This window comes from Mycteria americana, chromosome 20 (genome assembly GCF_035582795.1).
Source record: "Mycteria americana isolate JAX WOST 10 ecotype Jacksonville Zoo and Gardens chromosome 20, USCA_MyAme_1.0, whole genome shotgun sequence".
Lineage (NCBI taxonomy): Eukaryota > Metazoa > Chordata > Aves > Ciconiiformes > Ciconiidae > Mycteria > Mycteria americana.
In genome coordinates, this window is record NC_134384.1 from 2,315,405 (window position 1) to 2,327,531 (window position 12,127).

General features: G+C 53.2%; 2 protein-coding genes across 4 annotated transcripts; both read right to left on the minus strand.

The window, feature by feature from the left end:
* Positions 1 to 250: 250 nt before the first annotated feature.
* Positions 251 to 4,885, minus strand: LOC142419203 (uncharacterized). 3 transcript variants are annotated; one of them, XM_075521917.1, is made up of 7 exons: positions 4,746 to 4,885; positions 4,455 to 4,565; positions 3,981 to 4,172; positions 3,609 to 3,704; positions 2,770 to 2,883; positions 894 to 1,105; positions 251 to 733 (listed from the first exon to the last, which is right to left on the minus strand). In XM_075521917.1, the coding sequence occupies exons 1-7, from the start codon at positions 4,769 to 4,771 to the stop codon at positions 729 to 731; spliced, it is 756 nt and encodes a 251-aa protein (XP_075378032.1). In that variant the 5' UTR covers positions 4,772 to 4,885; the 3' UTR covers positions 251 to 728. The 3 variants fall into 3 exon arrangements, with proteins under 3 accessions (XP_075378032.1, XP_075378031.1, XP_075378033.1); XM_075521916.1 differs by having other exon boundaries at positions 2,770 to 2,886; XM_075521918.1 differs by lacking the exon at positions 2,770 to 2,883.
* A 569-nt stretch (positions 4,886 to 5,454) lies between these two features.
* Positions 5,455 to 9,523, minus strand: CD55 (CD55 molecule (Cromer blood group)). The gene is made up of 8 exons (XM_075521919.1): positions 9,272 to 9,523; positions 8,854 to 9,045; positions 8,002 to 8,190; positions 7,667 to 7,763; positions 7,411 to 7,496; positions 6,783 to 6,977; positions 6,113 to 6,184; positions 5,455 to 5,525 (listed from the first exon to the last, which is right to left on the minus strand). Exons 1-8 carry the CDS (start codon positions 9,345 to 9,347, stop codon positions 5,491 to 5,493), a joined length of 942 nt encoding a protein of 313 aa, XP_075378034.1. The 5' UTR covers positions 9,348 to 9,523; the 3' UTR covers positions 5,455 to 5,490.
* Between the last annotated feature and the right edge of the window lie 2,604 nt (positions 9,524 to 12,127).

The window sequence follows — 12,127 nt, forward strand, 5'->3', positions numbered from 1 at the left end:
GAGTGCACACCTTCCCCGGTACCGCCCAGGGTGGAAATGGGCTCTGCTCCAGCAGAGGTGCTTCACCTCCCTCATCACAGTTCCCAGGAAAGGCCAGGCGCGCTGCTACGGACAACAGTGCAACGCAACAGCGGCAATTATCTGAGCAGCTGAGTACATCCGGCAAACAATGACACTGCAAAACCATCTAAAGTGCTCTATGAGAAGGTTTGATTAGAAAACGAACAAACAAACAAACAAAAGCCAGGACATTAGTATTGCTTACCTTCTATTCCTTTTCTTTACAAAACAGTTTTACTATAAATATTGCAATTTTCGCACTCATACCTGCACACTAGTAAAGGAACCTCAGTAAAAAAGTAGTTTAAAAAGTACAAGTAGATCTTGCAAGATTGTGCAAAGAGGGTGATTACTATGAAATTATTTTCCTAGTGGAAAGAAGAGTTACTGAATTTTTAAAGCCTCACTTTAAGAGCTGCAAAAATAGTTTTTTCATTTTGTTACAAACAAGAAAGTAGGCATTGAACCAACACGGAGCTGAATTTGAAGTATGTTTGATTTTCCTGCTTCTTTACAAAGAAATTCTTGATTGTGAAGTCAGACACTTGACGCCAGGTTGCCTTATTGCACTTAGAACTTCATCCCTGACCATGTCAGGAGTTAGTGTAGCAACTCTCCCTTCTCTCCAACCAGCTTCGTGCCGCTAAGGATGCTACAGCCGTCGGCATTTATCCTGCAACAGGGAAAGGAGCAGTTCATTAGGGTTAGCCGCTGCGTGCTGCAGCCCCTGGCTTTGGGAGGAATGACCTTTGCAGCCCCTGGTTTGTGGCACCTTAGCCCCGAGCCACGGTGACCCGAAGGGTGTTTCGGGTGCCCCCCACGCAGGTCCCTACCGTCGGGTGCCTGGTGCCAGGGCTGGCACAGATGCACGTGGGCGGGCGCCGTGCAGACGGGGCAGACGTGGCAGCCGGGGGTGCGGCGGGGGACGAGGTGAGCTGGGGTCCCCTCCCCGGCCAGGGGACACACGGGGCAGCCCGCCGTGTCACTGTGGACAAGGGAGAGGTACAGCTGGTCGGCGCAGGGAGGGCAGACGGGACCCCGCGGGCTGTGGAGAGAGAGCCGAGGGTGAGCCCTGAGGGGTTCACGTCGGGAACTGCTGTCACGGATGGAGTGACGCACTTCACTCGTAAGAGAAGCAAAAATATACGTTATTGATATAAAACCGTGAGTTAACAAGGCTCAATGGTAAATGCGACAGTGGTTTAACAAGATTCGATGGCAAGGTACACTTACTTACTGCATAGAGGACAGGACAAAACTGTCAGGGAGATGCTCCCGTTGAGTCACGAGGTTCAGAAAGGACCCCCTTGCTTTCTAAACTCCTTCTCAGCGAGGACCCTAGGTGCGGCCGGATCCACTCCTAGTCCCAGACTTGGTCAACGGCTTATGTCTAAAGGCTTGTATATGTGCAATCCATCCTTTATATCACTTAGCTAAGATCTCAAAGTTTAGCATGCTGCTAGTCACTTACTGAGGATCTGGTGCAGCAAGGACCGTCTCAGCCTCGAGGAGTAACCTGGAGAGGCGTCCCTGCTCCAGGGGAGATCCTGGCGTGCCGCCCGCTGCCGTGCAGGAGAGCTCACAGGGCTCTTGGGCTGCTCACTATTTATGGGGGTAGGATGCTCGACTCAACGGTCATATTTGCACACCTAACACAGATTTTAGTTTCTTCACTGTGGTTGGGTGGGCGCATCGCACAATAGCTCTGGGCTGTTGTGGTGTTATCTGTCTCCCGAATCTGCTTTGAGCCGGATGCGGCCATCTGGAGCAGATGCATCCATTACCACCGTCACCGGTGGTTATCACCGGAGCAGGGTTATGGGAGATAGGGGCAGGTGAAGCACACTGTCACAACTGCTCCTCGCCAAGCCACACCACACAGGCTCTGGCACCCATGAAAGCTAGTTTCATTAACAATTTCGAAGATATTAACTTTTTAAACTCAAAGAGGAGGGATTCATGAGTGCAGAACTGAAAAGGCTTCTCCAGGGTTAGGGCTAATAGCAAGTGGAACGAGCACTCGCAGGAACAGCATGAAATAAATGATCGGTGAAAAGAAGTTCATAGTCGCAAAAGCTAAAGCAGGCGGACGCACACCTCAAACCATGTTTATTTTAAACAAATATTTATTGGAATTTGCCTCTGTCAGGGATGACTCTGACAAGGAAGCTTTGTGGGCCTGAGAGAGCACAAGACTCGCAGGGGCAGATGTCAAAAAATAAACTGAGCGTACAACATCACCTCGCTCGCCTCGCCGCTGCTCTGCCCCAAACAAACTAACCATGCCTCGAGGTGGAAAAAGCACTTGGCAGCGGCGTGAACAGAAGGCCCACGCTGCAGGGTCTCTTACAGCACTCGGGCTCTTTGCTGCTTCATAAAAACCAAAGCTCCGTCACAGGCCAAAGAAGGCACGAGGCCGAGCCAAGCGAGGACAGCTGAGGAGCAGAACCCGATTCAGAGACGCCCAAGGAAACCGCACACGCGTTGTCCAAATAAACCTCACACCAGTTTCACCTCTCTGTGCTTGCGAGCAGGCACCGCGCTTGTACCCTGATACCAAGCTCCAGGGAAGCAGAACCAACATTTACGCACCCCCATCATTTTTTTATTTTAAGTCAAGCGGTTAACTCTCCGTTTTGAGGCTGCTCGGCGCACGCCGCGGTGCCCGCTGCGGAGAGGAGCCGCCTGCACCGGCCGCACCGCACTCACCCCTCGTCCTGCCGGCGGGGTCCCCCCGGCCGCTGCCCGGGCGCTGCGGGACGGCTTTCGCACTGGCCGAGGTGGGCGCGCAGCCAGCTCTCACAGACGGGGCAGACGTGACGGCTGCTGTGGAGAAGCACCGTTGAGGACGCGCGTTGAGTCTCTCTAGGGAGACTCAAAAATCATCCGTGGAGCTGGGCACCGCCAGCTTCCCTGGTACTGAGGAACCGTCCCAAGCAGGACGAAAAGCTGGGATTAGCTCTGTCACAAACCTCCCTCCCTTTGCTAAAAGGTACGAGATGTTTCTACGTCTCTTCTAAAACACGCCGCTTCATAAATCCATGCTCTCCTTACAGCCAGACCCCCAGCTCCCAACCTCACCTCATCAAACCTGCAAACCCAGTCATGCTTCAGTTCAGCGTTTCTCCCAGGAGCAGAGAGGGGGAGCAGAGAGGGCAGCTCTGTCTCGGCCCTGCACGCCGAGCGCTGCGGGGAGCGTCCGGGCACGGCAGCGTACGGCGCGACTGCCAGAGAGCAACACAAGTAAGGAAACAGGAGGAACGCGTGCACGTGCTGAATGCCTTTGAAAAGCGCTGAAAAGGCAAAGCACAAAAATCGCCCAGAGCGCCTTTGTTTTAGGGGGGAAAAAGCAGAGATTAGTATTTTAAAGGTAATTAAATGCTGTAATACTCAGCACAGTATCGACAGGAAAGAAGTGGGAATAAGCGAGGAGGTGCAAATACCCTTATGTTCTCCTCAAATTGCATAAATACACTTCTACTCTACTCTGAAGTGATTTTTATTCAAGCCCACCGTGGCACCTATGTATTTTTAAGTGGAAGACAGACCTTTCGCGGTCCACGGGCTGCTCTGCCTCGCTCCGCTCTGGAACAGCTTCTCCTGGGCCGTCCCCCCTCAGCACATCCGCACCTTTGGCAGGAGAGCTGAATGCAGAGAGAGAGAGAAGACGGCCTGAATCCACCTGAACGCAGGGCTTTCCAAGAACGGCTACTGCCCACAGAACCACTTTTTTCTAACTAGCAAATACCTTCTGCTGCTAAAACTGGACTTAAAGGAACCAAAGGAATTCAAACTGCAAAACCTGCTCTATCCGTACATAGATGCTTTCTCCCCCGCGAGAAGCGCCCCTTTCCCCCTGCGTTGCTTTCCATGGACCCGTGCAAGGGGAGCGGGAGCAAGCACCCACTCGGCCGCGGTACCTCGTGCCTGCTGGGCTTTGGCTCTCCCCGCCGCTGATGCTGGCGACCGAGTAGGTGCGCGGTGTGCCGGGCCGGGCGTGCAGCCAGTCCTCGCAGGCGGCACAGCTGCGGCGCGCGGGCTCGGCGCGGGGGGCCAGGGCAGCGTGCAGCTGCTCTTTGCAGGTGGGACACACGTGGCAACTCGTCGTGTGGCTGCGGACGAGAAAGACGGGGGGAATCCCTCCTGCTGAGCCCCGAGAGCAGCCGGCGAACGCCAAACCCTCCCGTGAAGCAGCCGTCACCTCTTCGGTGAGCGGCGTGTTCGTCGCAGAGGCAGAGGCGCTGGCACTTTAGAATCAAAAACCGCATAAAGATGTGCCGTACCGGGGTGGTCAGGCACGGCAAGGTTTGTAGCTAGAAATACCACCCGTGAGATCTGTGGGTATAGTTGGAAAAGTGGCACAAGCTTTTGGGCAGATGAACAAGCAAACCTACCAAAAATAGGAATGCCACAGCACGGGCTGCTTCTCGTCATCCGTTATCTTTGGGTGCGTCGGTGGATCCCTTCCCTTCGTCTCGTGCTTTTGTAAACACATGTTGTAAGATCTGAAGAGACAGAAAGGAGAAAATTCATAGAATGAAAAGCAACTTAGCAACATGGAAAGATAGTACTAACCATGCAAATATATACTGCAGGTAATTACTGCCACTCAGAGCTTAAAAGGAAATACCCAGTTATCCTTCGGGAAAGTTATGACTGAGGAGGGGCAGCTTAGGCTCACTTACTCTTTTTTATCGTCTTTCCATCTCATGATGATCCCAGCTAGAATTCCAAGGCCTACTGGGGGAACCAACAAAGAAGCAAAAACATTTTAAAAATAAACAGCAAATTTGGTATGTAATTTAAGTGAAATCCTGCAGTTTGGTAAAAGACTAGCAGCAAAATTCTCTGCTCTGGGGCTGCCCGTCACCACCCAGAGGCTCCCTCTCAGCCAGAGTACTGCAACCCCCCTCTCGGGTCTCTGCAGACAGCACAGAAACCACTGCTAAGCCTGGTGCCGTGCTGAACTTAAGGGTGTGATCCGCATTTATTTACTGCTTTTATAGACAGCCTCCTGTTTCTTTTGTATTTTAAACACACCCACCATTTTTAGTACTTGATCTCTTTTGCAACAAGGATGTTCCAGGCTTCACTAATCTCTTATCTTCCAATGTCTGCCAAAGCCTTGTAAAGCAACTCTACCAATTAAAGAGTGACAGGACGTACGGGTTTGGGCTGGCTTCTTACACTGGCTTCTTTGGCTTCTTTCGTTGCAGCCTCCATTGACGTAATGTTTTATACTAGGACACAGACACTCCATCCACTTGCTTGCAATGCTGCTGCATTACCCAACAGCAGAGAAACCCCTGAATCCTGACCAGAGACACTCGGCACTAGGGCTAGTGGAATGAATAAACCGAAAACACCGACTCCAGGTATTTAACAGCAAATAACAACTTTGGGTTAGGAAAGTATATTTTCAATTTTAAACTACTTACCAATGCAACTAGGGATGAGGATGCTTGCTAGAGAAGAAAATAATGAAATTGATGTTAAAAAAATGAAGCCAACAATGCTGATAACTAAACAGGGAAGTTCCTTACTCTATGCCCACAGAACAATGTTATTCAAACCCAGATAACCATAACGCTGCTGAGAAGACAAAATGCTGTAAAACATTCTGTCATTAACTACTACGCACATCATTATGCTCTTCTTGAGTCCCTCACCCCACCTCTCTCCATTGACGGAGCTGAGGTCCGTAGCTCCAGGCTACCTCCACCCTCAGCAACGTCCAAATACAGCCAAGATAACGTCAGTGGTTTCTTCTGAGATGCTCGGCTGCATGGAGGGAGATTCAAGCATCAAAAATCCTACCCCGTATCACGTCAGCTGAGGAGTCACCCAGCTGGGAGCAGAGAGAAAAGGGGATTAGACCAGGGCATAAGCCTGTGTGAACCCCTTAGAAACTGGAAGATGGACCCACCAAAAGAAATGAAGAAGGCACAATGAGAGCAGAAATCCAACAGCACGTGGAGTCACAGCCGCCCAGCGTGGGTGCAAATATAGCAACTAAAATGACCCTGAGGCAGAAAGCCTCTCGAACTCTTACCTAGCCAGTAAGGATTCCCTGCTGTCTTCTCTTCCAAGGGTTCAGTTTGGTTTGTCGCTGCTGTAGTGCTAACTATAGAGAGAAAGAAAAGAAAGGAAAACCACTCAAAATTATATTTTAGCTAATTCTCCATTTATACATAACATATAAAATACTTCAGTGAGGAGTAAACGTAGCACGGGCAGGTGGCCTCTGACCTGTGCATCTGTGGCTACGACAGCGAGAGCTGTGGAAGGGTCAGACGGGGACCTCTTGGTGACAGTACAAGCCTTGCAGATAGAGGGGTCTGCTGTCCCACTTGGCTTTATTGCCCGGTGTTGTTGGACATTAGATATAAATCCATTCTGAGATTAAGTCCATCAGCTTTGCAGTTACTGATACACTTCACATATTGTTTATTAAAATTCTGCCTGTTCCTCTTGAAGGGAAAAACGTAAAACTGTGCACGACTGTGCTCACGTTGTTCTTCAGCACAGCTTGGCACCTTGCAAAGCACAGACTTGCTAACCATCACTGCTGTACGCAGGTGCTGCTCCCCTGGAAACAAACCCTATGGGAATGCCTGTCCAGACTGGAGTCCTTCTCTTTCTGAGAGAAGGGAATTAGGACTAATTAACCGCACAGCAAGAAAAACTACTTGAGAACAGGACGATTATCCAGCAACACTCACCCCCGCATTCCGGAGGAGACCCGCTCCAGACGCCATCGACGCCGTTCTCCGTTGTACAGCGAAGAGTTTCATTTCCCACAAGCTGGAGCCCAGGGTCACACGTGTACATCACGACCGAGTTGTACACGAACTCCTCTGTACCGTTGCTGTTGTGCTTCCCATTGGGAATAGCTGGAGGCGGAGGACAAGAAATAGCTGGGGGAGAAAAAGAAAAGAGTTCAGGAGGTGACCCCTGGGACGCTCTTTGCCACGATGTGAAGAGAAGAAAAGCCAAGGGCCGCTGGCTCGCAGGCTCGCGTTGCATCGGTCGCATCAGGCTGAAACGGGAGCACTGGCCACCCTCTCGGCACGCGGTGACTGTCAGGTGCCTGCCAGCCTGCTGTCCTGCGTACACGGGGCAGCGGCCGTCTGCAGGGACACCAAGGCCCCTGGGTTGCTCATTCGTGTCAGTCCTTCACATGCAGAAGGCACCAGCCATGCTACGGACTAGTCCCTGCTTTCATCACAGCAGCTGTCTCCCTTCCAGAGATACTCACCTGACTTCAATCAGCAAAATCAACACACGATTCGGTATTTCTGAGTTGGAACGTTTGGTATTTCCAGTCAAGCGCTGGACAACTTCACTTACCCTGACAAGCTGGAATTTCACTCCAGGCAACTTTATCTCGCCTTAGGGAACACCAGATGAGAGGTGACGCTCCCCGTAACGTGTACCTGCAGGGGTAAAAGGCACATCAACAACGCAGCTTGTTGTCACCAACCAAGAAAGCGTCACCCCAGAGAGGTGCCGAGGACTCAACAGGCAGAGCCCCTTGTCCCGGCTCGCGCACCAGTGACTCTGGCCAGGCAACTGGGATGCAGTGGGCAGCTGGCTTCACACTCACCCACGGTTACAAACTACATCTGCTTTTGCACCGAACAGATGATCATTTGCAATAATTTTGCCGTGTTCTGGATTTGGTGGAATACCACAAGATTTCCCTACAAAAGAACAAGATTATCCTTAGGACACTATGAGGACGGGGAAAAAAATCCGCACACGTACTTTTCATGACAAGCATGGCAATGCCAAACCAGGCATGTGATGGTATCTCACGCTAAACACCATTAAAAACAAGCAACCCGAAAACACAGATCAGACGTGGCACTCGGAACGCGGCGCTGCATATGCAGCTGTGGGAGGACGGTGCAGAAAATGAAATGACATGGGGACACTCACTCTGACATAGCTGGGGAACTTCTGACCATGCTAAGTCGTCAAGACAAGTGCTGGTGGGGAGCTGGTCTGTGGTATTCGCATAGCCTGGGCGACAAATATACTTCACCGTGGCATTAACAGGATAAAAATTCTGCATTTCATCTTGTGATATTGTAGCGAAATGCACACGTGGCGGGCTGGGACAGCTACCTAGTGACAACAGAGACAAGTAAAGTGTACAGTTACACAGCCAAAATACCGATATTTTGCATTCAACTACGTATAAACATAAATCCAAGTGATAATGCACAAGGCTCCCTAAGAACATGGATACCTTAACAAATATTTTAAGAAGGTGACTGGTAATTTGTGTAAATCAAAAATATCCCTAGATGACTATTCAACAGAAAAAGATTTTAAATGTTAAAATTTGCTCTCTTGCTATCATTCACAAGCAGCGGTGCTCACCCCCCTTGCCAATTCCACCGGCGATGACGGGTTTGAGGTGGGGAAGTGCAGCCAGTTCTCACTGCGGAGGTTTGCAAATCCCCAGTGCCAAACCTTCCCCCTTAGTTAACCCTTGGGCCCGCAGGCAGCTGCGCCAGCGCTTCACCACTGTAGTTCTTCCCCTCCTTCTTGCTCTTCCCCAAGCCATCGATCTATTTTTATTGCCGCGCAAGCGCCGGCGCGTGGCTCCCAACGACTAAGCAGAATTAGGAAGAAGGGGCAGTAAGAGATTCTCTGACCAGCAACTTGACCGCGTGTCACCTCGGATGAGGAAACCCTTGAAACAGCAATTGCTAAAGCAGTAAATGTTTTCACAAGCAGGGCGCAACTCTAAGCAACTCGTTTCAGAGAAGGCGAAGCACTTACGACCGCAGAACTCCAGGAGGTTGGACCACTGGGAGTTTGCAAGGCACTGCACTGTATCTGAGAGCAAGGGGCGTTTAATGTAACCTCTAAGGCATCTGAACGTTACTTTGGAGCCGACACTGAAGCTTCCCTGATGTTTAGCGCTCTCGGGGGGCTCCGCGTGGCTTATATTTGGCAACGGCCCACAGTCACCTGTAGCAAAATAAACCCGGATTTAGCGGGGCTCCCGCTGCCTTCGTTGGCTGCCCGGGCAGGGCGCAGCCCAGCTGCACACGCGGGGCCCGCGGGAGAGCCCGGCACACCCACCCACGCACGCACCCAGCACGGCGGAGCACGCGTGGAGCACCCGCAGCGCACAGCCACGCGGAGCGCACGGCTCACCGCGCCTCCCCCCCCCCATCCCTCCCCGTGGACTCACCCCACGCCGTGGGCAGCGACAGCAGCGGCAGCAGCAGCAGCAGCAGCGGGAGCGAGCGGCGGCGCCCGGGGCCCATCGCTGCCGCGGGGCGCCGGGAGCCGGGCGCGGAGCGGGCAGCCGTGGGCAGCCGCGGGCAGCCGCGCACCGCCCGGCCGGCCCCGCCCGGGGCGTGCAGCCCGGGGCTCTCGGCCTCCGCCGCGGGCCCCGCAGGGCGGGGAGCGCGGGGGGAGCGGGGCCACTCCCGGCGGCGCGGGGAGGCGGGAGGGCTTGCTCAAGAGCACGGGTGGGTGCTTGCTCGGGAGGGCTTGCTCAAGAGCACGTCCCAGCGCCCTCGGCCGTGGGACGTGCAGCCAAAAGCGGTGCCGCTCCCCTCGGCCTGACCCCCTGCTCGCCTCCCGCCCCCGATCCCCCCTCTGGGAGATTTCCTGCTGGAAGTCTTCGGAGCGGGCGGCAAGCAGGCGGTTCTCCTCCTGTCCGCTCCGAGGGGCTCACCCGGCATGCAGAGGAATGCAGCGGGGCTCCCCAGCCACCCACTGCCTCAGCCTCTCCTTCAAGTCGTTTCTCTGCGCCTTCCAGTAAAGACACCCCTCTCTCCGAGGCTATGAAGTCCCAAAGGAAAAGAAAAAAAAGACGTCAAAAAGGGCAGCAGGTGGGTCTGGCCCGCTCCAGCTGTGGACCCTGCAGCACAGCCCGCAGCTGGGAGGGGTAGAGAAGGTCCCGTTCATCCCCCAGCACTGGCTCTGCTGCGTGCGGGGACAAGAGCTGCATCTTCATGGGGTGCCTCCTGCCCTCCCCGACAGCGTCTGGCCCGAGGCTGCTCCCAGGGAGCCCAGCACAGCACAGCTCGGCAACACCAGCCCCCCGCCAGGCCCCCCAAACCGCCGTCAAATGTCACCTGCCTGTCCCTAGGAAGAGACCTCCACGAAGAGAGGTTTTTCTGCAAGAAGAGAGGGCTTTCCTCCAGCCCAAGGGGTGCACGGGGGACCAGAGGGCTGTAAATCAGCCTCACTTTGAAGCTGCTGATTGAGCAGCTTCTGTTCACACCTATGCACAAAACAAGGCAGTGGGGATACCGGCATTTCCACCGTAACTCTCCCAGTCAGACACAAAACTCTTCGAACGAGATGCTGTGCTGCCCACGGAGGCTCGGGGATGTCCTCGGGCCCTGCCGGGCACAGGAGCGGTTTGCCCCGGCTCTGCCTGCGTGGGAAAGCGGAGCTGCTCTGGGAGGGCTTGCGGGAAGAGCCAAAGGAAAGGTTGTGGCTGTATTTGCTGCCTCGTCCCGCTCTGCCGAGCAGCGCTGCCAGTAAGGGGACATGTGCCACCCCACCCCGAGGAAAGGGCAGCCAGCAGCAGCCTGCCTGCCGGGACCTTCCAGCCTCCCTCTGCCTGCCGTTGTTATCTAGGAAACAGTGATGTTTCCACTGAGAAGCTCAAAGTTATCTTTTTTATTTTTCTCTTTTTTTTCCCCCACTTTATTTCCAACACAATTTAAGCTCCAAGAATATGTAACAAAAGCATTTGCAATGAGGCCAAGAGGTGTTTTCTTAAGGCAGGAGTCAGGCAGCCTGGATAACGTGTCCCTTTAAAATCCTTACTTGTGAACTTGTTGACAAATTACATGGAGATGTCTCGGCCACACATTCTTACAGATCACTGGTCACCTGGGGTCTGAAGTGGGATGGTGGCTGCATAATGCGAAAGGCAGTTGCTAACAGAAACAAAAAATGGCTTTAAAAGCTGGGGAATTCCTTTGAAATAGCTTACAGCAGTGACCTCAGCATGGGATAGCGAGGGGTTGAGAACTATTTGGCAAAGACTTCTTGTAACGTTGAGTCTCCTCAGGGAGTGGCACGGTTTGTGTGTACATCAGAAGAACCAACTGCTGTAGTTCCAATTCAGTGAAATCCCCCTGCTAACAGAGTTCAGATTAACCCCTTGAACCAGGCTGCTTTCCTACCTGAGGCCATGCAGGAGACATCTGTATCTGCCGAGACCATCGGGCTCAGACCAGCCCGTCCCTCTGCCTCTCTGCCACCCGCGCTTGCTGTCCCATTTTGCCCCAGTAAGCGCCTGAGCACCGAAACCTCCTGCTCAGGAGCTGCCCCAGCAGCTGAGCCCTGCGATAGCGGCTCTGCGCCTGCTCAGCTGGACCTGCCAAGGGCAACTTGCTTTAATCTTGCTCTGACATCCCTTCCCCGTGCCGCGCAAATCAGGCCAAGCAGATGGCGACGGCAGAACTGAAAGCACGTACAGAGGGGAGCCTGACCTGTGCTGCTCTACGCACCTATGCTGCCAGGCTCGAACTGGAACAACACGAGGTTTCCAGCAAAACCAGCCAGCAAAAACAGGGGGTGAGCTGCCAGAGCTGCTCTTGGTTTTCCACAGAAACAGGCCCTGGGCTCCCTGCCCGCTCCCGTGTGTTCCTGCCTTCCCTGCGCAGCCCGGGCCGTCACGCGCAGCTCCCAAAGCCTTTCTGGGACTGACCCCCTGGCTCTGCCCGGGCTGAGCCGCGGCAGAGGGGCTGCAGAGCTCGGGACCGGGACGGCTCAATAGGATTAAGGGCAGGTATGCCTCGCTCCAGCTTTCTTTCTCAGACCACTTACTAGAAACGCTCACATTCTCAAACATTACTGCATGGATTTTCTTTCTTTCTTTCCTTTTTTTTTCTTTTAAACCAAGTTAACTTGCGTAGGAGGCCATTTAGAAAGTAAATAAGAGTGCTGATAAAGAACTGATTGAACAGCAAATCTGACCATTATCAAGATATCTCTAAGAGCTGATAACTTCCTGAAAAGAGCATAAAATATGACAAGGGAACAGCAGGCAGTTGAATTCACAGGCTGTCCTTTATAA

What these genes read in the sequence shown, in the direction of transcription:
- CD55 (XM_075521919.1), bottom strand. Translation starts at nt 9,347, where the DNA reads ATGGGCCCCGGGCGCCGCCGCTCGCTCCCGCTGCTGCTGCTGCTGCTG. An exon ending in CCTCCTGGAGTTCTGCGGTC is followed by an intron (nt 8,191 to 8,853) that starts GTAAGTGCTTCG and finishes TGTTGTCACTAG; the next exon opens with GTAGCTGTCCCAGCCCGCCA. An exon ending in TGAAATTCCAGCTTGTCAGG is followed by an intron (nt 6,978 to 7,410) that starts GTAAGTGAAGTT and finishes TTTCTCCCCCAG; the next exon opens with CTATTTCTTGTCCTCCGCCT.
- LOC142419203 (XM_075521916.1), bottom strand. Translation starts at nt 4,771, where the DNA reads ATGAGATGGAAAGACGATAAAAAAGA. An exon ending in CTGTGGCATTCCTATTTTTG is followed by an intron (nt 4,173 to 4,454) that starts GTAGGTTTGCTT and finishes TCTCGTCCGCAG; the next exon opens with CCACACGACGAGTTGCCACG. An exon ending in CAGCCCGTGGACCGCGAAAG is followed by an intron (nt 2,887 to 3,608) that starts GTCTGTCTTCCA and finishes GCTTCTCCACAG; the next exon opens with CAGCCGTCACGTCTGCCCCG.